Source organism: Chelonoidis abingdonii, chromosome 17 (genome assembly GCF_003597395.2).
Source record: "Chelonoidis abingdonii isolate Lonesome George chromosome 17, CheloAbing_2.0, whole genome shotgun sequence".
Taxonomy (NCBI): Eukaryota; Metazoa; Chordata; order Testudines; family Testudinidae; genus Chelonoidis; species Chelonoidis abingdonii.
In genome coordinates, this window is record NC_133785.1 from 7,892,315 (window position 1) to 7,912,545 (window position 20,231).

A 20,231-nucleotide genomic window follows, 5' to 3' on the forward strand; every position below is an offset into this window, starting at 1 on the left:
AGTTTTCAGGGGGGCTTGGTGCCAGGACTCCTGGGTTCCTTGGTTTATGGTATTCTTGTAAATCATGAATGTAAAGGATTGTTCTTTTTTTATCACAGCTCCAGTAGCATCCTCCCAGAACTACCCCTCCCCACTAGGGGTGAGCAAGCTGGCAGGCACTGACACCCCCCTCCCTTCAGGCAGCAGGCGCTGCACTTACCATAATTGGTTCCAAGGCTGCTGGGAGCCGCAGTGATTAATTGGCATCTCAGCAGGGCAGTGAGCCCACAGAGATACACACAACCAGCCAGCGGCCCTCCCTCCCACCCACCCAGCAAGTGTGTGTATGTGTGCGCACATACATATGTACAGAGCCAGCGTGTGCACATGCACATCCACCCAGCCAGCATGTGCACGGGCACACACACACAGCCAGTGTGCGGACACACACAGAACTCCTGAACACTCTTGTACTCATGCTCTGCCAGCTCATGCTCAGTTGGCTCCTGTGCATGTGCACACTCACACCCACTGAGCTGGTGCACACAGAAAAACATGCTTGTACACATGTTCTGTGAGATTAAGCAGCAATTCCTGATGTGCACAGAAGGGGGTGCCAGAGAGCAACAGAATAACTAACAGCGACCCCACATGACCTCTCCCTGCAAGGCTGGGACCCAAAGGGGCTTGGCCCCATTTACAAAGGGGAACTCAGACATCGGCTTGCCCAAGATCTCACAGTTGCCTGAGAATAGAACCCAGGGGTCCTGGCTCCCAGCCCCTGCCTTAACCACTAGACCCCACTCCCTTGCCAAAGCTGGGGATAGAACCCATTGTACATAATCCATCCATCCCCCCAGCCAGTCAGCGGTGGCCCCCAGTCCGGTCTTCTGTACTGGAAAAAGGCCTGGGGCTTGACAAATGCCTCCACTGCACAGATGGGGCTACAACCCCTTAGCAAGCATGGTGGCGCTGCCCCCCACTTCCATCTGCCGGGGGTGGGGCTAAGGATCTTAGGACAGTCCTGCACACCCACCAATGCACTGAGGTTGCACCTGCTCTTCTAGGTTACTGGGTAAGCAAGTTTTGACTCTTGGGGAGACATGCACCCAATCCAGAGGGGGGATGGGAAAGGGGTTGGGGTGCAGTGGTGGGGCAGGCAGGAGGGAGGAGAGGGTGTTCCCCACCCTGCTCTAGAGTTCAGGACTGTTTGCCAACTAGAGAAATGCGCATGGCATTTCTCTTCAACCACAGACCACTTCCCCCCCACCCAGCCTGCTCCACCCTGTCCGGCATGGTGCCTCAGCAAAGGGGTAGAGACTGTTCTCCAGATCACAGCTGGGCTGCTGGGTGCTAAAAAGGGGTTCAGAGGCTGACAATCTGGGCCTGAAAGGGGGAATGGTGGATGATGATGCAGCTGGCTGGGCCTGAGGGGGAGAGGGTGACACTGAGACTCCTTGGGCTGGGGGTGGGGTTGGAGGCTGAGACCAACTCTCCCCATCCCCCCCTGCTCAGCCCAGCACCCACATCCACTTCCTGGGTCCCCATTCCCCCCTCCTTTGGGGCTGGTTGCCATGACAAGGGGCTATTGTTGGAGCTGTTTGCAGCCTCGGGCTCCCCCCACCCCATGAAAGGGCATCAGGGTCTGGAGTAACCCACTGGCCCCTGCCCCCTCCTGGGACTGCCCTGTACATGACTGAGCAACATAGGGCCCAGGAACCCCCCCCCCGGCTGTGTGTTGCCCTCAGTGTGGGTTGAGGGGAGAGTTCCAGTCACCCCACCTCCTTTGCTCTATTACCCCCCAATCGTCCCGCACATTAGCTCATGCATATGAGACTAGGGGGAGAAGCTGGGGGTCCCCAGAGCTGCCCCCTCCCAGAGTAACTAGTGCATATGGAATTGGCGGAGGCTGCTCCCCGCTTCGTTTTGAGCCCCCCCCCAGTGGCGAGGGTGAGGGCAGCGGCACCTGGCACAGGGAAGGGGTTTAAGATTTTGCAGTGGCACCTCGGTCCTCGGCTCTCCTGGGGCGGGACGGGACGGCGGCGGGGGGCGAGCAACCATCGGCGTGAACGAAGGGTTGTGCGCCCCTGCCGCCTGCTGAGACCCTGCCCAGTCTCCTCGATCCGCTGCCCCCCCCCGCACCTGTGCCTGCTGCGTCCCCCGCCCCGCCTGCTGAGACCCCCGCCCAGCCTCCTCGGTCGCTGCGTCCCCCAGGCCTGCTGAGATCCCGCCCAGCCTCCCGTCCGCTGCACCCCCCGCACCTGTGCCTGTTCGTCCCCCCCCGCCCGCTGAGCCCCCCGCCCAGCCTCCTCGGTCTGCTGCCGTTCCCCGCCCCCCCCAGCCCACTGGCCCGGGGCGCCCCCCAGACTGCGGGCAAGGCGGGTCCGGCCGGGGCGCTCCACGCGGCGGGCGGAGCAAGCGGCGTTTGGACCCGCACGACCCTCCCCGAGGCGCCAGCGGGAGGAAGTCGGGGCGGGGGGGTGATAAGGAGACACAAGCCGCATTGTGCAGCCCGGCCGCGTTTGAATATCGCCCAGCGCAGGAGCAGAGCGGAGCCGGGTGAGCCGCGCATGGGGGACCCGGGCCTGCCCCTCTAGGGGGCGCCGGCCCCGGGGCGGGGGGTTGGCTGCTCAGGGGCCGGGGAGCTGGACAGAGCCTGGGCCTGCCCCTCTAGGGGGCGCCGGCCCCGATCGGCCGCAGGGGCCCAGGGAGTGAACGTCACTCCCACCTGTGAGACGAGTTTACTGGGGCTCAGCCTTGTGTCTCTAGCTGGACGCCCCGGTCACACCGATTTCCACCCCCACCCCATGACACCGACCCCTCTTCAGACCATGTCCCTGCCCCTGCCCTATCGCACCGACCCTCCTGCCCCCTCCAGACCACCCTTCCTGCCCACACCCATCGCACCAGCCTTGTCACTCTGCTTCCCCTGCCCCGGCACACCCCGCACCCACTCCCCCCATCATGACACCCCCTCCCCTGCCCCCAGCACATCAGCCGCCTTCCACTGTCACACCAACCCCTGGTGCCCTGGCTGGTGGGGGAAGGGACTGCACTTCCCTCTTCCCTCCCCCCCACAAGGGAGGAACATGGGGGCTCTCCCTGTGCCACCCCCACTTTGGGGATGGCTGAGGGCTGCTGAGCTGGCACTGCCCTGGGCAGGGCCGGCGCTACCATTTAGGAGACCTAGGCAATGGCCTAGGGCGCCAGAATTTTTGGGGGGTGGCATTTTGCCGGGGGGGGGCGGCACGCGGCTCCGGGCGACCTACCGCAGTCATGCCGGCGGACAGTCCGCTGCTGTGGCGGCTCTGGTGCTGTGCGGCAGGTCCACCGGAGCCTTTAGACTAGCGGACCGCCTGCCGGCACGACTGCGGCAACTCCACTGGAGCTGCGGGGGGCGGCGAAACGGCCGGCCGTCTAGGGCGTCAGAAACGCTGGCGCCGCTCCTGGCCCTGGGTTATAATCTCCAATTAATTGGGGGGGCTGAATGGGGTTGGAAGGGTGATGAGTGCACTGGGGGGCATAATGGGTGGCTAATGGGGGGCTCTAAAGGCTGTGATGGGGGCAGGGAGCAGATGCCTCAGAGCCATAGCTTAGTGGTCCTGACTGAAGAGTCGGGCTCATATCACTGGGGTGAGGTGACCTCCCCCCTCCGCCCCCACTGTATTGTAGCTAATAAAAGCTCAGAGGCCTGTCTGAGATACAGGAAGAGGATAGAAAAGGTCCTTGTCCCCCATGCAGCTGGGACCCACAGCCCAGGGGTGTGTATGGGTGCCAACAGGCTATACAATGATGGGCTTTCATTTTGGGTTCAGTATGGTTGTGCCTGTGTGTGCACAGTACACTATGGGCCAGGTGTGTGCACTGCGGTGTAGTGCATGCAGCATGGCCGTGTGTGTGTCTGTGTATACAGTACGCTATGGTCGAGGGGTGTGCAGTGCAGTATAGTGCATGCAGGATGGCTCTGTGTGTGTGTCCTCCGTGTGTGCACAGTACACTATGGGCCAGGTGTGTGGAGTGTGGTATCATGTGCAGGAGAGCTGTGTTTTGGCAAAGCTGTGTGACAGTGCGTGTGTGTGCAGTGTGACTGTGTGTTTATGCTGCATACAGTGTGTACAATGTGTGTGTGGTGACGTGTGTTTATCCCAGAGATGACTGTGAGGCAACTGACATTTGGCAACACTGTATTTTAACTGATATTTTGCAACATGGCTGGTGTCTATGTGAGAGACATGCAGTTAGTAGGAGGTGCTGTGCAAACAAACAGCCAGATGGAAAAGAGGGACCGTCCCCCCAAACGCCTTTCATTCAGTCCTCCCCCCCTTAGCTCACTCGCTCAGTGTTGCTTCTATTCATCTTCTAACTAACCATGAACAAAAAGCTGCCTAAAAATAACACTGCAAGAAACCCCAACCCTCAATTTACAGCGTGGTATGTTGCACACACAAAAGCTTGTCTTAAAAGATTAATAATAATTTTGTCTTACTACAGAGCAATTACACAAAGGGATCCCTTGCCTGATGCTGAGATGCAGACAACTCTGGGGTGGGATATGGGGGCTGTTTATACAGGGAGCCTGGTGCTGAAATGCAGCCACTTCTGGGGAGGTGCTGTTTATGCAGGGATTTACAACACAGATCTAAACCCATTCCCACTGGATCCCAGATATGCATGGCACCTTGTGCACCAGGCCTCTGATCCGCCCCCTCCTACCCAATTGCTAATCCATCAGGAGCTGTTCCCTAGATTCTAGCTCTGCACACAGGGAGCTCGAATTCCCGAGATGTGAGCCCTTGTCTAAATTAATCTTTCAGCCTGAGTCACTGTGGCCGGATTCCTGGGTCCTTCATCTCTCTCCAAACATTCCTTGGTTCTGGATCTGACCCAATCCCCTGTTGTCATGTTTAACCCTCAGATACCTTTACCGAGGGCATAGAGCCTGGGAACTTGCTTTCCACCTAGGATCACCCCCTCTTTACAGCCCCCCAACCAAAGAGCAGACAGTCCCCCACCTCTTCCCACCCTCCAAGCAATGTTACTATGCAAAAGGCCACTTATAAATTCCATCCCAGTCCTTTAACAGCCATGGGGCTCAGAATAGCTCAGCGGGCCCCAGCTGCAGGGGCTGCTCCTTTGGGCTTTGTGCAAGGTCAGAAGAACTTGGGGCTGGGTTCCAGGATGCCTAGGTTCTGTCCCCAGCTCTGGATGGAGAGCAGGATCTAGTGGAGGAGAGCAGGGGGGGCTGGGGAGCCAGGACTCCTGGGTTCTATTTCCCCACTCTGGGATCGTGGGCTAATCTCTCTGCTGCAGGTTTTCCTGCTGGGAGGTTGCACATGCTTTGTGTTTTTAGGATCAAAGTGGGAGGCTGTAATTTAGAGGAGGAAAGCCCATGTCTCATTCCTCCCATCCCCAAGCCAGCCAGTCTCCCCACCCCGGAACCAAATCGGAGCCTGTGCTCCCTGGAGGGGAAAGGCCCCACATACTTCTACACTCCCAGGGGCAAAGCAGGGCCCATCTCTGACCTGGGCCAAGGCAGGAAGCCAGGATGGAGGAAACATTTTTGCAACTTTACCCGAAATTCTCTAGCTATTTTGTTTTGCAACAAACTCTTCCCTCCCCCAGTATTCATAGCGTCAGGGCGAAGGGAATAGAAACTCCGTAGACCCTGGACAGCCTCCCTTGGCTGATCTCTGCAACTTCCCCTCTGGGCAGCACTGAGCCCTGTGGACCTCAGCCTCAGGCAAGTGATCTCTGTAGAAACAGCTCCCCTGCTCCAGAGGCAGCTGCATGTCATAAGAGTTATAACTCTAGCCCCATCTCCTCTTTCAGTGGCAGGTTCTCACCGGGGATCCCAGATCTTAGGGGGCTGCTGACACATTGCCTCTGAGCCGGGCAGCACTTGTCTGCGGTGGGACCCCAGGCTGGCAGAGGGGGAGCTGTCCGGCACGGGCGGAGCAGAGATGAGCGAGACACTGGACCTGGACAAGGGCTGTACGGTTGAGGAGCTGCTGCAGGGCTGCATTGAGGCCTTTGGTAATGCGCTGGGGGAGAGCTGTTATTTAGGAGCATGTGTGGGGAGAAGGGGTTGTTGGTGCAGGTGGCTGTAAGGGGTGAGGTGGGGTGTGAGCCTGGGGAGGTGGCATATGGAGGGCTGGGGCTTCCCAAGGGGTTTGGGGTTTTCTTCAACCTATAGGGTCAATTGTCCTGACCCTTAGAGGGCGCTGTGCTGCAGGGAGTGGGGCAGGGATTCAGCCACAGGCGCTCTCCCCCTTGTAATCAGTGCTGACCCCAGTGAGGGGCTGGGGGCCCTGTGCTGTGGGGAGCAGGGTGGGGGCTCAGCAGGGGGTGCTCTTCCCTTGCAATCAGTGCTGACCCCAGTCCCCTGGTGAGGGGCTAGGCGTGCTGTGCTGCAGGGTCAGTACAGGTTGCTGAGCAGTGTGTGTGTGGTGGGGTCTCTCTGTGGTTACAGTGGCAGCCGTGCAGTGAGTCTTGGAGACTGGGGCAACAGATGCAGGGTCCTAGGGCTCGTGCCTCAGGGCTAAGAATAGCTGCGTAGACACTGTGACCTGGGCTGGAGACCTCCGCCCCCAGGCTTCACAACCCGAGCCACAATGTCCACACAGCGATGTCTGCCTAGCAATGTCTGCAAGTCTGCGGCCAGAGCTCTCAGCCTCACTGCCAAAGGCTTTGCAGATGTAATCTGAGTGGGTTGGGGGCAGGAGTGAAAGTAATTTACAGGACTGCTGGATTCCTGAAGGGGCGTGGTCTCATCTGGAAGAGGCATGGCCTCAACCAAAAGAGGCGTGGCCTCTCAAGATTTAAAGGTCCTGGGGCACCTGCTGTGGCTGGGAGCCCCAGCTCCTTTAAGTCCCCACTGCAGCTCTGGCGAGATTCAAAGGGCCCTGGGCTGCCTGCAGCCATGGGAGCTCTGAGCCCTTTAAATCCGGCCCCAGCCCGGCTGCCCAAGCTGCAGGTGGGATTCAAAGGGCTCTGGGCTGCCTGCTGCGGCGGGGAGCCCAGGGCCTTTGAATCCCACCCGTAGAAGCCAGCGTGGTCTGGCACAGTGTACTGGCTCTTGCCAGTACACCGGACTGGACTGGACCAGCTTACTTTCACCTCTGGTTGGGGAGGTCAACAGGGGGTGCCGAGTCAGGGAGGGGATCACTGTGGTCTCTGGGTTGGGGAGTCAGTGGGCATCTCTGAGTGGGTTGGGTTGTAGGGGGTCTCTGTGTGGGCAGGTTAAAGGGTTGTGGGGGATCTCTGAGTGGGGTGGGGGATCTGAGCAGAGTAAGGGGTTGCGGGGGTTTCTGAGCAGGGTGGGTTTCTGAGTAGGGGGTGGGGTTTCTGAGTGGAATGAGGGGTCTCTGAGCAGACTGAGAGTCTATAGGGGGTCTCTGAGTGAGGTGGGGGTTATGGGGGGTATGTGAGTGGGGTGGGATATTGTGGAATGGGAGTTTGCGGGGCAGGTCTCTGAGCGGGGTGGGTGATTGCAGGGGGTCTCTGAGTAGTGAGGGGGTCTGAGAGGGGTGGGTGGTTGTGGGATCTCTGAACATGGTGGGGGGTTGCAGGGTGGATCTCTGAGTGGGGTGGGGGGTTGCGGGGGTGTGTGTCTGAGTAATGGGGTGGGTCTGAATGGGGTAGGGTGCTGTGGGGGGTCTCTGAGTAGTGGAGGGGGTCTGAGCAGGGTGAGGGCTTGCAGCATTGCTGAGCGGGCTGGGGGGTTGTGGGAGGTCTCTGAGAGAGCTGGGGGGTTGCAGGGAGTCTCTGAGGGGGTGGTGGGTTGCGGGATCTCTGAGAGCGGTGAGGGGTTGCAGGGGGTCTCTGAGCAGGGCCTACTCTGTCTTGCAGATGATGAGGGGAAGGTGCGGGACCCCCAGCTGGTGCGAATGTTCCTGATGATGCATCCATGGTACATCCCCTCCTCCCAGCTGGCTGCAAAGCTGCTGCACATATATCCTTGTGAGCCCTCCACCCCCGCTCCTGCACCTCCTTCCCTCAATCACTCTCCCACCTGCCTTGGGGCACCCTACTGCCCCCCTTTCCCTCCTGGGAACCCCCTCCCTTCACAAAGCACATATCCCTGGCCAGTGAGGACAGAGCTAGCTTATTCTTCTAGCTGGCTGTCTCCCCGGCTGGGGCTCACCAGGGGATCCCTGCAGGACCGGGGAGTCCACATACATTTCAACAACACCTTAGACCAGCAGTGAGGAGTTGGTTGTGCATGTGAAGGCAGAAGGCAATCTGGGTGAAAGTGACACTATTTCCTGACTCTAAGGAAAGGAAGGAGTGAGGGCAGCAGGATCAAGACAATGGGCTTCAAAAAAAAAACAGAGCTTCAACAGATCAGAGAACTGGGAGCTAAGGTCCCAGGGGAAGCAAATCGAAGGGAGAAAGCTGCGAGTTTCTCAGCAAGACAGTGTTAAAGGCCCAACAGCAAAGTATTCAGTTGCGAAAGGAAGAGATGAAAAGGCCAAGGTGGCTCCCTCTGGAGCTCTTTGACAATCTTAAAAGGAAGGAAGAATCCCTCAAAGAGTGCAGATGTGAATAAGAGGTGCACATAAGAATTCCACCAGCAGGTAGGGGCAAAATCCGAGAGGCTAAGGCACAAAATGAGTTACAGAAAGGCAGTTGGAAGAGGTTCTTTAAAAACATTGGGAGCAAGAGAAAGGTGAAGGAAAGTGCAGGTCCACTACATCCTGAGGAAGGCGAGCAAGTTGATGGCATCAAGAAAGCTGGGGGGTTTAATGCCAATTTTGCTTCAGTCTTCACTAACATGGTTAATGGTGACAAGTACTCAGCACAATGAATATTAACAACAAGTGGGGAGGAACGCAGGCCAGATAGGGAAAGAGCAGGTTAAAGAGTATTTAGAGGAGTTCAATCTATTCAGGTTGGCAGGGTCTGGTGCAATTCACCCGCAGATACTTAAGGAAGGCGCTGAAGCAATCCGGGAGCTGTTAGCGATTGTCTTTGAGAAATGGAGGACGGATGAGGTCCTCAGGGACTGGCAAAGGGCAGACATAGCACCTGTCTCTAAACGGGGGAACTAAGACTACCCCAGGGATTATAGACCAGGCAGCCTAACTTCCAAACTTGGCAAGATACCAGAAGAAATTATTGAACAATCAGTTTGTAAATCCCTGGAGGATAATAGGGTTATAAGAAATAGCCAGCGTGGGTTTGTCAAGAGCAAATCCTGCCAAACCAGCCTAATATCCTTCATTGACAGGGTTACTGGCCTAGTGGCTGGGGGGGAAGCAGTAGTCATGATAGATCTTGATTTTAGTAACGCTTTTGACCCAGTCTCCCAGTCTCATAAGCAGACTAGGGAAATATTATCTAGATGAAATTGCTAGAAGGTGGGTGCAGAACTGGTTGAAAGCTGCTCTTTGAGGACAGTCTATCGGTGGTTCTCTGTCAAACCGGAAGGATGTATCTAGTGGGGTCCCAGAGGGGTTAGTTCTGGATCTGGGGCTAGTCAATATTTTCATTAATGACTTGGGTGATGCAGTGCAGAGTAGGTTTATAAAACTGACGGATGACACTAAGCTGTGAGGGTTGTGAGCACTTTGGAGGACAGGATTAGAATTCAGAATGACCTTGAGAAATTGGAGAATTGAAAGAAGAAGATGAAATTCAATAAAGACAAGTGCAAAGGACTGCCCTGAGGAAGGAGAAATCACAAAACGGGGAAGGACTGGCTAGGTCAGAGGTTGGTAACTTTTCAGAAGTGCTGTGCTGAGTCTTCATTTATTCACTCTGATTTAAGGTTTCGCGTGCCAGTAATACATTTTAACATTTTTAGAAAGTCTCTTTCTATAAGTCTATAATATATAACTAAACTATTGTATGTAAAGTAAATAAGGTTTTTAAAATGTTTAAGAAGCTTCATTTAAAATTAAATTAAAATGCAGAGCCGCCCGGACTGATAGCCAGGACCCAGGCAGTGTGAATGGCACTGAAAATCAGCTCACGTGCCGCCTTCGGCACACGTGCCAAGGGAATCTAAGCCAATAGTGTGATGCCATTGTGGAAAAGGCTGTTATCATGTGGGCTGTGTTAACAGGAGAGGCGTGTGTAAGACGCTGGAGAAGTTACTTGGCACTGGGGAGGCCTCAGCTGGAGTACAGGATGCAGGTCTGGGGGCCAGGCTTTAGGAGAGCTGTGGAGAAAGTGGAGAGCATACAGAGGAGAGCAACAAAAATGATAAAAGGTGTAAAAACCTGTCCTAGGAGGAAAGGCTAAAAAGCTGGGCATGTTCAGGCTTGAGAAAAGATGGGAATGGGGAGACACCTACTAACTATCTTCCAATATGTTCAGGACTGGTCAGCTGTTCTCCACGTGCACTGGAGGTAGGACCAGATGTCATGGGCTTAATCTGCAGCAAGGGAGAAGTAGGTTAGCTTTTAGGAAACACTTTCTCAGGCTAGTTAAGCTCTGGAACAGGCTTCCGGGGGAGGCTGTGGACTCCCCATCACTGGAGGTGATAAGAACAGGCTGGACAAACACCTGTCTGGGATGCTCTGGGTTTGCTTGGCCCTGCCTCAGCACGGGGGGCTGGACTTGGTGACCTCTGGAGATCCCTTCCAGCCCCGCATTGTGCTGTGTTTCTAGAACACTGACTCCTCTGAGCCTGGTCCAAGGGCCTTGAAGCCATGGCCCAGCTCCACCCCCAACTCCTTCCCCTTTCTCCCCCTTCCCCCAGTCTCCTGTGCCTGCAATGTGGAATTCACCTTAACTCTGCCCTTGCACCTACCAAGAGTCTCGTAGCTCAGAAAGCAGCTCCCTGCAGGTGAAAACCTGCCACCTGGTGAGGTGAGTCTGGAGGAGCCCCACATTTCTGGGCAGCATTATCAAACCTCAGGGGCAAAGTTGGCCCCAGTGCGGCATTCAAGGGCACACTGCTGCAGGGAGCAGCAAGGGACTCAACATAGGGCATCTTTCCACCGGGTGAGGGATCCCTGTATAAACACCCTCCGTGCCCCACCCCAGAGGCAGCTTCATCTCAGTGCTGGGTGAGGGATCCCTGTATAAACAGCCCCCGCACCCCACGCCAGAGGCGGCTTCATCTTGGTGCTGGGTGAGGGATCCCTGTACAAACAGTCCCTGCACCGTACCCCAGAGGCGGCTGTGTTCTGCGTGTTGGCTGTCGTTACCCCTCCCCCCCTCAGGTACTGGATCTCAGCATTCCCGGCAGAGTTTGATTTGAATCCAGAGCTAGCAGAGCAGATCAAGGAGCTAAAGGAGGTTCTGGGCCGCGAGGGGAACCGGCGCCACAGCAACCTCATCGACATTGAGAATGTGTATGTGGTGGAGGTGGGAGCACGGGGAGTGGAGGAGTTGGGGAGGATCTGAGAGAGTGTGGGGATGGGGTTGAGGTGGTGGGGAGCTGAGGGAATGGGAGGGTCAGGGATAGGGGTGAGGTGTCCTAGAGCAGCTGTCACCCCAACAGCACCCTGTGTGTGAGCAGGGGGCCTGTATGGGCTGAGGAGGGGGTGTGAGCTGGGGCACAAGCATGTGTACAGGGGTGTACCAGTGCACGGTTGTGAATGTGTCTGTTGTGTGTGTGCACTATGCATGTGTGGGGGCGAGTGCATGGGGCATGTTTGTGTGGGCATGAGCAGGACGTGCACATCAGAGTGCCCAGGACATAGGTATGTGCACGTGGTGTGTGTGAGTGTATGAGGTGTGTGTGTATGAGGTGTGTGTCTGCATGTGGTTTGTGTGCGTGAGCACGGGGTATGTGTGTGTGGGAGTCCACGAGGCATGTGTGTGGGAGTGGACGAGGCATGTGTGTGCATGGTGTGTATGTGGGAGTGCACGAGGCATGTATTTGCACATGGTATGTGTGTGTGTGGGAGTGCACAAGACGTGTGTTTGCACATGGCATGTGTGCATGTGCACGGGGCGTGGGAGCTCGCAGGGGTCTCTGGGCTGTGCATGCAGGAAGAGCATGTGCCGGCAGTTTGGGTGCAAAGACTGGCTTGGCTCTGACCTTCCCCCTGTGGCTGTGCCTCCCCCAGCCCGACCTACAAGTGGAAGCGCCAAGTGACCCAGCGGAACCCAGTGGCCCCGAAGAAACGCAAGATGTCGCTGCTCTTTGACCACCTGGAGTCCTCCGAGCTGGCAGAGCATCTCACCTACCTGGAGTACCGCTCCTTCTGCAAGATCCTGGTGCGGGGCGGAGACCCTGCGGCAGCCAGGAGGGGCTGCCAAGGGCCTGGGGAGGCTGCTGGGGATGGAGGGCTGCTTTGGGAATGACCTTTCCTCCTCCCATGGGGCAGGCACTTCCCCACCCTCTATGTCCGTGGGGCAGGCACTGAACCCTCATGCTCCCCCATGGGGCAGGCACTGCCACAGCCCCCATGTTCTGCCCCCCGTGGGGCAGGCCCTGACACCCTGTTTCTATCTCAGTTCCAGGACTATCACAGCTTCGTCATGCATGGGTGCACTGTGAACAACCCCATCCTGGAGCGATTCATCACCCTTTTCAACAGCGTTTCACAATGGGTGCAGCTCATGGTGCTGAGCAAGCCGACCGCCCAGCAGCGGGCGCAGGTCATCACCCGCTTCATCCTGGTGGCGCAGGTGAGGGGCCCCTCAATCCTGGCCCACAGCCCCTGCTGGCCCATTGTATGCTGAGCCCCAGCTGGGCTCCAGGTGTGAATGTCCCCTGGGCCCCACTCCTCCATCCTTGGAACTAATCCGACCTCTCTCTCTCCCCCACCCATCTCCACCGTCCCTCGGCTGGATCCCTCTCTGGCCGGCCATCCCTGCAGAGACTCCTGCAGCTGCAGAATTTCAACACGCTGATGGCCGTGGTGGGGGGGCTAAGTCACAGCTCCATCTCCCGCCTCAAAGAGACCCACAGCTACGTCAGCTCTGAGACTACCAAGGTACAGGGTGCAGGGCCGGGGGGAAGTGGGCCGGGGTGATACTCGAGGAGCTGGGGCAATGCTGGAAGATGGGATGACAATCAGGTGGTTGGGGTGGGATTGGGGTCTCGGGGGGTCTGGGACAGTGTTGGGGGGCTGGGGGAGCTCTGGAGCAGGGTTTGGGTCTGGGGTTGGGGGGTCGGGAGAGCTCTGGGGTGAGGTAGGGGTGTGGGGTGGTGTTGGGGGGGTCAGGAGAGCTTTGGGGTGGTGTTGGGGGGTTGGAACAGCTCTGGGGCAAGGTTGGGGTCTGTGGCAGTGTTGGGGGCATTGGGAAAGCTCTGGGGTGGGGTCAGGGGAGCTCTGGGGCAAAGTTGGGGTCTGGGCTGGGGTTGGGGGATTGGGGGAGTTCTGTGGTGAGGTTGGGATCTGGGGTGGTGTTGGGAGGGCTCTGGGGCAAGGTTGGGGTCTGGGATGGTGTTGAGGGTTGGGAGAGCTCTGGGGTGGGGTTGAGGGGTCTGTGGAGCTTTGGGGTGGTGTTGGGGGGTCAGGAGAGCTCTGGGGCAAGGTTGGGGTCTGGGACAGTGTTGAGGGGTCGGGAGAGCTCTGGGGTGGGGTTGGAGGTTTGGGGGAGCTCTGGTGAGGTTGGGGTCTGGGAGATATTGGGGGGGTTGGGGGAGCTCTGGGGCGAGGCTGGGGTCTGGGGTGGGGTTGGGAGGTCGGGAGAGCTCTGGGACGGTGTTGGTGGGTTGGGAGAGCTCTGGGGCGAGGCTGGGGTCTGGGGCGGGGTTGGGGGGTTGGGAGAGCTCTGGGGCGTGGTTGAGGTCTGGAGGGGGTTGGGGAGTCGGGAGAGCTCTGGGGTGAGGCTAGGATCTGGGGCGGGGTTGGGGGGTTGGGAGAGCTCTGGGACGGTGGTGGGGGGTTGGGAGAGCTCTGGGGCAAGGTTGGGGTCTGGGACGGGGTTGGGGGGTCGGGAGAGCTCTGGGGCAAGGTTGGGGTCTGGGACAGGGTTGGGGGGTTGGGAGAGCTCTTGGCGATGCTGGGATCTGGGGCGGGGTTGGGGGAGGTCTGGGGCGAGGTTGGGAGAGCGCTGGGGCAAGGTTGGGGTCTGGGGCAGGGTTGGGGGAGCTCTGGGGCAAGGCTGGGGTCTGGGACGGGGTTGGGGGGTCAGGAGAGCTCTGGGGTGATGCTGGTGGTTTGCTCTGGGCCCAGCCGCTGACCCCCCCACCATCCTTCCCAGCTGTGGGAGTCCATGACGGAGCTGGTGACCTCGCTGGGGAACTATAGCCGCTACCGACGCTGCCTGGCCGAGTGCGTCGGCTTCCGCTTCCCCATCCTGGGCGTGCACCTCAAGGACTTGGTGGCTGTGCACGTTGCACTGCCCGACTGGCTGGACCGGGCCCACACCCGCGTCAATGGCACCAAGATGCAGCAGCTCTTCGGGATCCTCAACGAGCTGGTGCTGGTGCAGAGCATCAAACCACCCTTTGAGGCCAACATGGACCTCATCAATCTGCTCACAGTGAGACCCCGCCCCCTGCACCCCCATTGCACCCCAACTGCTGGACCTCTCACTGCACCCCCATAGTACCACCTGCACTCCAACTCCTGAACCTCATTGCATCCCGATTGCATCCCAGCCCCCAGCCCCTCCACTGCATCCCTCATTATGTCCCAACCTGCAGTGCACTCCCTTCCCCCCTGTATCTCCCTGCACCCTAGACCATTAAACTGCTTTCCGAGGCCAATGCCAACCTTGTCAGTCAGCTCCTGGTGAACCCCCCACCCCCATTGTCTGATAGGCTGTGCTCCCCCAGGTGTCGCTGGATCAGTACCAGACGGAGGACGAGATCTACCAGCTGTCGCTGCAGAGAGAGCCCCGTGGCAAGTCGGCCGTGAGTGCGTGTGTGAGTGCACAACGCGGTGTGACCTGTGCCCTGTGCCCCCCAGAGCCATGACCCTTCGGTTGCCCCCTGTGGGGAATGTGGGGGAGCAGCAGGCCATGGCATCTCTGTCCCATCCAGCCCCAGCAGCTGGTTCCCAGGCGCATTCGCAGCTGCCTTCCGCTCTGCTCCCTGGGGGCTGAGCTTTCTGTCCAGAGAGAGGGGGCTGCCGGGTCCCACACATTCACTAATACCCTCAAGCTCCAGCCCCTGGGGCTGCAACACCGGGTGAGGGATTCCAGTATGAACAGCCCCTGCGCTCCACCCCAGAGCTGGTTGAATCTCAGCGCTGGCCAGGGGATCACTCAGAGAATATGTCTCTATATGTCCATCCAGCCATCCAGCCCCACTTCCTGTTCCCCCCCAAGCCGACCAGCTGACATAGATGAGTGGGCCTTGGCTGTCAAACCCAAACCAGACCAGACGCTGGTGCGGACACACATTGAGAAGATGGTAGAGGTGAGAGCAGGGGCCTTGGACAACATGCTCTGAGTTTCTGTGGGTGGGGGAGCGCTCTGAGACTGTGTGTTAGGGCAGGGTACCTTGAACTGACCCCCCTAGTCTCTGCTACCCCCTGCAGTCTGGGGCCGGGGAGGGGGTGGGACTCTGGGGCTGCATCGAGGGTGGTGTACCCCTCCCTCTGCTCTCTGCTGCCCCCTGCAGTCCATGTGGCCTGAGGCTGGGAGCAAAGACCCGGGTGCGGGGCTGGCAGCCCCGGGGGCGCTGCAGCACCACCTCCCCCCGCCCTGTACTCCTTGTTCCTGTGCCTGGGGCTGTATAGGAGGTGGCCGTACTGCTAGGGCTGACTCTCCCTCCGCTCTCTGCTGCCCTCTGCAGTCCGTGTTCCGGAATTTCGACGTGGACGGAGATGGCCACATCTCCCAAGAGGAGTTCAAAATAATCCGCAACAACTTCCCCTACCTCTGCAAATTTGGAGATCTGGATGAGAACCAGTGAGTGCACAGGAAGCGGGGAACCCCGTGGGCCCCTCACACCAGAAGGAGGGGTGAGGTACTGGGGCCAGGCCTCCTCCTAGAAGCCTCATCCCCCATAATGCTTTCTTGCTTTGTTGGAATGTGGGGCTGACTCCCAGCCCCCAGCTCTACCCCCCTGACTCCAGGGCCCGCCCAGAGCCAGGTGCAGACCCCGGGCATCTGAGTCCCAGCCTCCAGCTCTAATGCCCTGGCCCCCAGTCCCTGCCCAGAGCCGGGCGTGGACCCCAAGCGCTCTGACTCCCAGTCCCCTGCTCTACCCCCCTGACCCCCAGTCCCCGCCCAGAGTCAGGTGCAGACCTGGGCGCCCTGGCTGCCAGCATGATGCCCTGTGCCCCCAGGGATGGTTGCATCAGCCGGGAGGAGATGATCTCGTACTTCATGAAGTCCAGTGCTGCGGTGGACGGGAAGATGGGCTTCATCCACAGCTTCCAGGAGACCACCTTCCTGCACCCTGTGTCCTGCCGTCACTGCAAGAGCCTGGTGAGCCACTGCTCCCGCCCAGGAGGGTGCAGGAGGCTGGTTGCTCTGGGGGCTGCCCTCTTTGGCCCCCCCCTGAGAACACAGGCCCCCCAAGCTGCCACCCTCCATATATTCGGGGGCTTGTTCCACATGGGTGCCCCCTTTTCCCTTCCCCCCATAATGACTGGGGGAGTTGATTCTGCGAGGGAAAATACCCCCTCGTTGGTGGGGTGTGTTGCCACCACAGAGGGAGCAAAAGGGGAGTTAGACCCCTGGGGCAGGGGCAGAGGCAGAGGAGATGACTGAAGAGACGCAGACCCTGTCTCAGCACACAGCAGCTCTCCAGCTTTCCTTGTCTCAGCCTAGTTATCACAGGAGAACCTCTTCACCCAGACAGGGCCCAGTTAGATGGGGGTAAAGGACTTCGCTGTTCTCAGAGGATGAGTTCTATGGGGGGAAGGCACCTTTTTCCTAGGATAACTGTGCAAGGGATCCCTGTATAAGCAGCCCCCACGCCCCCCCCAGAGACAGCTGCATCTCAGTGCCCGGTGAGGGAATCCCTGTGTAAACAGCCCATGTGCCCTACCCCAGGGCCAGCTGCATCTTAGCACCAGGGGAGGGATCCCTGTATAAACAGCCCCTACCCCCTACCCCAGAATCAGCTGCATCTCAGCGCCAGGTCAGGGAACCCTCTATACACAGCCCCTGTGTCCCACCTCAGAGGCAGCTGCAGCTTAGTGCTGGGTGAGGAATAGCAGTATAAATAGCTCCCACCCCAGTCAGCTGCATCACAGCAAGGATAAGCATCCCAGTGTCAGCTCATCCCCCTCACCAGCATTGGTCGATGCTCGGCTTGTCTGTTCCACGGGAGATCCCGAGAACCGTACACTTTGAATTGGGACAGAAAGCTGAAAGGAAATCTTGTGAAATTAGCTCATTTCAACTGTAGCGATTCGACTGCTGGAGTGTAACTGAGCATGCCCCTTTCCCACCTCGCTGACCCCATCCCCTTGCATCTTTCTCCCCAGATACTGGGAATCTACAAACAGGGGTTAAAGTGCCGCTGTGAGTATGGGGGGCAGAGAGGGGAGGGGGTTGCCTGGGTAAATTATGGGTTCCTGGGGGGAAGCTGTGGCTGTGCTGTGGGTGGCTGTATTCTGGAGATGGTGGTGCCTTGGGAGTATATAGGGAGGCATGAGCTGTGGGGGAGCTGGAAATGCTTTGCAGAAGATGGAGCGGTGCATTGGGGGCACTGGGTCGTGGAGTGCACCAGGGAACTGGGGAGCTGGGCTGTGGGGGTGCAGGGGAGGATCTGGGCTGTGGGGGTGCAGGGGAGGATCTGGGCTGTGGGGGTGCACCAGGGGAGCTGGGCTGTGGGGGTGCAGGGGAGGAGCTGGGCTGTGGGGGTGCACCAGGGGAGCTGGGGCTGTAGTGGGTGCAGGGGAGGATCTGGGCTGTGGGGGTGTACTAGGGGAACTGGGGAGCTGGGCTGTGGGGATGCATGGAGGAGCTGGAAGTGCAGGGGGAATTGGGAAGCTGGGGCCAGGGAGGTGTGCGAGGCATTAGGGTATATGGGGAGGTGTGGGGCCTTGGGGGGGTTGCACCCAGGGGAGCTGCAGGGCCCAACCCCCCCGACCACCCTTGTTTCCCCTCAGGCTGCGGCGTGAACTGCCACAGGCAATGCCGGGAGCACCTCTCCCTGGAGTGCCGCAAACGGGCCAAGAGTTTCAGCTTGGCCAGCCCTGCCCACATCCCCGCCCGCTCCTTCAGCTTCTCACTGCCCCGCCCGGCCTGCAGATCCCCACGCCACACAGGTATGGCCACCCGGGGGCAGCCCCACCCACCTAGCCCAGAGCCAAGGGCGCCCCCCAACCCCTCCCCTACTAGAGCTGGAAGAGACACCAGGAAACCTGACTCTTGCCCCTCCCCCGCTCTCCCCGTGGCCCTGGTGTTGTGCCGGAAGCCAGCTTGCAAGCCTGATAACACCTCCTCCATGTGATTTCCTGACCCAGCCGAGGCCTCGGTGTTGGCCCATAGTGCTGCACCATGCTGCTTCCTGTTTGTGTTGCTGCAGAAGGTGTGGAATGGTGCTCTGAGCCCTGGCAGCTATTTTGAGACACCCCCAACATGGGCCCCTGGCAGCCAACACATTGTGTTATCCCAGCCTGCTTCCGCACAGGCTTCCTGTCTACACAGCCCCCACATCCCACCCCAGAGGCAGCTGCATCTTAGCGCTGGGTGAGGGACCACAGTATAAACAGCCCTCACCCCAGGGCCAGCCACATCTCAGTGCCAGGTCAGGGATCCCTGTATAAACAGCACTCCCACCCCCCAGGAGGCTGCATCTCAGCACTGGGAGAAGTCCCTATACAAACAACCCCCCTGCGCCCCCCCAGAGGAGGCTGCATCTCAGCGTGTGTGAGGAATCCGTGCTTGTCAAAGTGCCTTGGGAGTACTGGCCATCATTAATCCTAGCTGAGTGGCTCTCCTGCGCGGTGGGAGTGTGGGCTGCTCCGCTGGGGTTGTAGCGGCAAAGAGCTATGTGTGTCTCTGCAGAGATCCGCGAGGAGGAGGTCCAGGATGTGGAGGACGGGGTTTTCGACGTCCATTTATAAAGACAAGCAAGTAAGAGCTGCAGGGCAGGGAAGGGAAGGGAAGGGGGCCTAGTGCAGTGGTTCTCAAGCTTTTGTACCGGTGACCCCTTTCACCCAGCAAGCCTCTGAGTGTGACCCTCCTTATACATTAAAAACACAGTTTTATATTTAACACCATTCTAAAAGCTGGAGGCAAAGTGGGGTTTGGGGTGGAGGCTGACAGCTCGTGACCCCCCCATGTAATAACCTCGTGACCCCCTGAGGGGTCCTGACCCCGGTTTAAGGGGCCAAGTGGGTAGAATGGGGCGGGGGGAGGAGGCAGGGCTCGAGAGTTTTGCTCTGGGCTCTGAGAGGGGAGTGGTCTGTCATGGTTAGAGCTAGACTGACCTCTCTGCTCTGTGTGTTTTAGGGTCTGCTCTTCCTCACCAGCTGTGGTTCTTCCTCCCAAGCTGGGATCTCCTGTCCCACCCCCAAATCTGCCAGCTGACTTCCTGGCTCCCCCACTGTGGGGTGACACAGAGACGAGGCAAAGGGGCATCAGAGGAGAGGGCATAGGGCAAGAGGGAGAGACAGCCCTTCTAGTGGGTGCAGAAGCTGCTCTGGGGGCAATTGGATGAGTCCTTTACTGGTTGGGAGCGGGAGGTGGCTGCATGTCAGGACTCCTGGGTTCTATTAATGGGGGGTGGAGACATGAGTTAATGTGGGGAGGGGGATGTGAAATTAGTAAGATCTCGCCTGACATCCCTCAAACACATCCTCATGCATCCAGCATCAGGATCCAGTGTGGGTCTGTGGGGGGACTTCCCCATCTCTGGTAGGAGCTGCCTGGGGTATCCCCCCTGCCCTGCAGGGAAGAGGAGGTTGCCTGGGGGCTGATGCATGTGGCTGATGATGGAGGGGGAGGGTGGGGTGTGGATCACAGTCAGGACACCCCCCTTCCCCTGTGGGCCCAGCTGTACAGATTCCTCGCTGTGTATATTTGTACCTAACAACAGGATTCAGAGATGTCATAAATATAATAAAACCAATGGTCTCAATTCCCGTCTGCCCCCCACTTGAGTCTGTCTGTCCATCTCCCAGCCCCATCTCTGCATCTTTCCTGTCCCCTATCAGGGGATAGCCATCTTCGTCTGTATCCACAAAAACAACAAGGAGTTTGGTGGCACTTTAAAGATTTAAGATTTATTTGGGCATAAGCTTTCATGGGTAAAAAATCTCACTTTTTCAGATGCATGGAGTGAAAATTACAGATGCAGGCATCATATAATGACAGCTGAAGAGAAGGGAGTTACCTCACAAGTGGAGAACCAGTGTTGACAGGCCTTCTGGAGCTGAGGGATGGCTGGGAGGGGAATGGGGTCTAGTGGTTACAGGGCAGAGCTAGGGATC

The 20,231-nt window shown here is 58.4% G+C and overlaps 1 protein-coding gene across 4 annotated transcripts; it reads left to right on the forward strand.

The window, feature by feature from the left end:
* Positions 1-2,466: 2,466 nt before the first annotated feature.
* On the forward strand, positions 2,467-19,883 carry RASGRP2 (RAS guanyl releasing protein 2). 4 transcript variants are annotated; one of them, XM_032798187.2, is made up of 17 exons: positions 2,467-2,538; positions 5,809-6,012; positions 7,828-7,930; positions 10,732-10,794; positions 11,151-11,282; positions 12,003-12,153; positions 12,394-12,567; positions 12,759-12,875; positions 14,092-14,373; positions 14,669-14,758; positions 15,131-15,253; positions 15,632-15,747; positions 16,128-16,269; positions 17,277-17,313; positions 17,904-18,062; positions 18,805-18,873; positions 19,252-19,883. In XM_032798187.2, exons 2-16 carry the CDS (start codon positions 5,940-5,942, stop codon positions 18,861-18,863), a joined length of 1,821 nt encoding a protein of 606 aa, XP_032654078.1. In that variant the 5' UTR covers positions 2,467-2,538; positions 5,809-5,939; the 3' UTR covers positions 18,864-18,873; positions 19,252-19,883. The 4 variants fall into 4 exon arrangements, with proteins under 4 accessions (XP_032654078.1, XP_032654085.1, XP_074929486.1 ...); XM_032798194.2 differs by having other exon boundaries at positions 14,669-14,746; XM_075073385.1 differs by lacking the exons at positions 2,467-2,538; positions 5,809-6,012; positions 7,828-7,930; positions 10,732-10,794 and having other exon boundaries at positions 11,028-11,282; positions 19,252-19,336.
* The last annotated feature ends 348 nt before the right edge of the window (positions 19,884-20,231 follow it).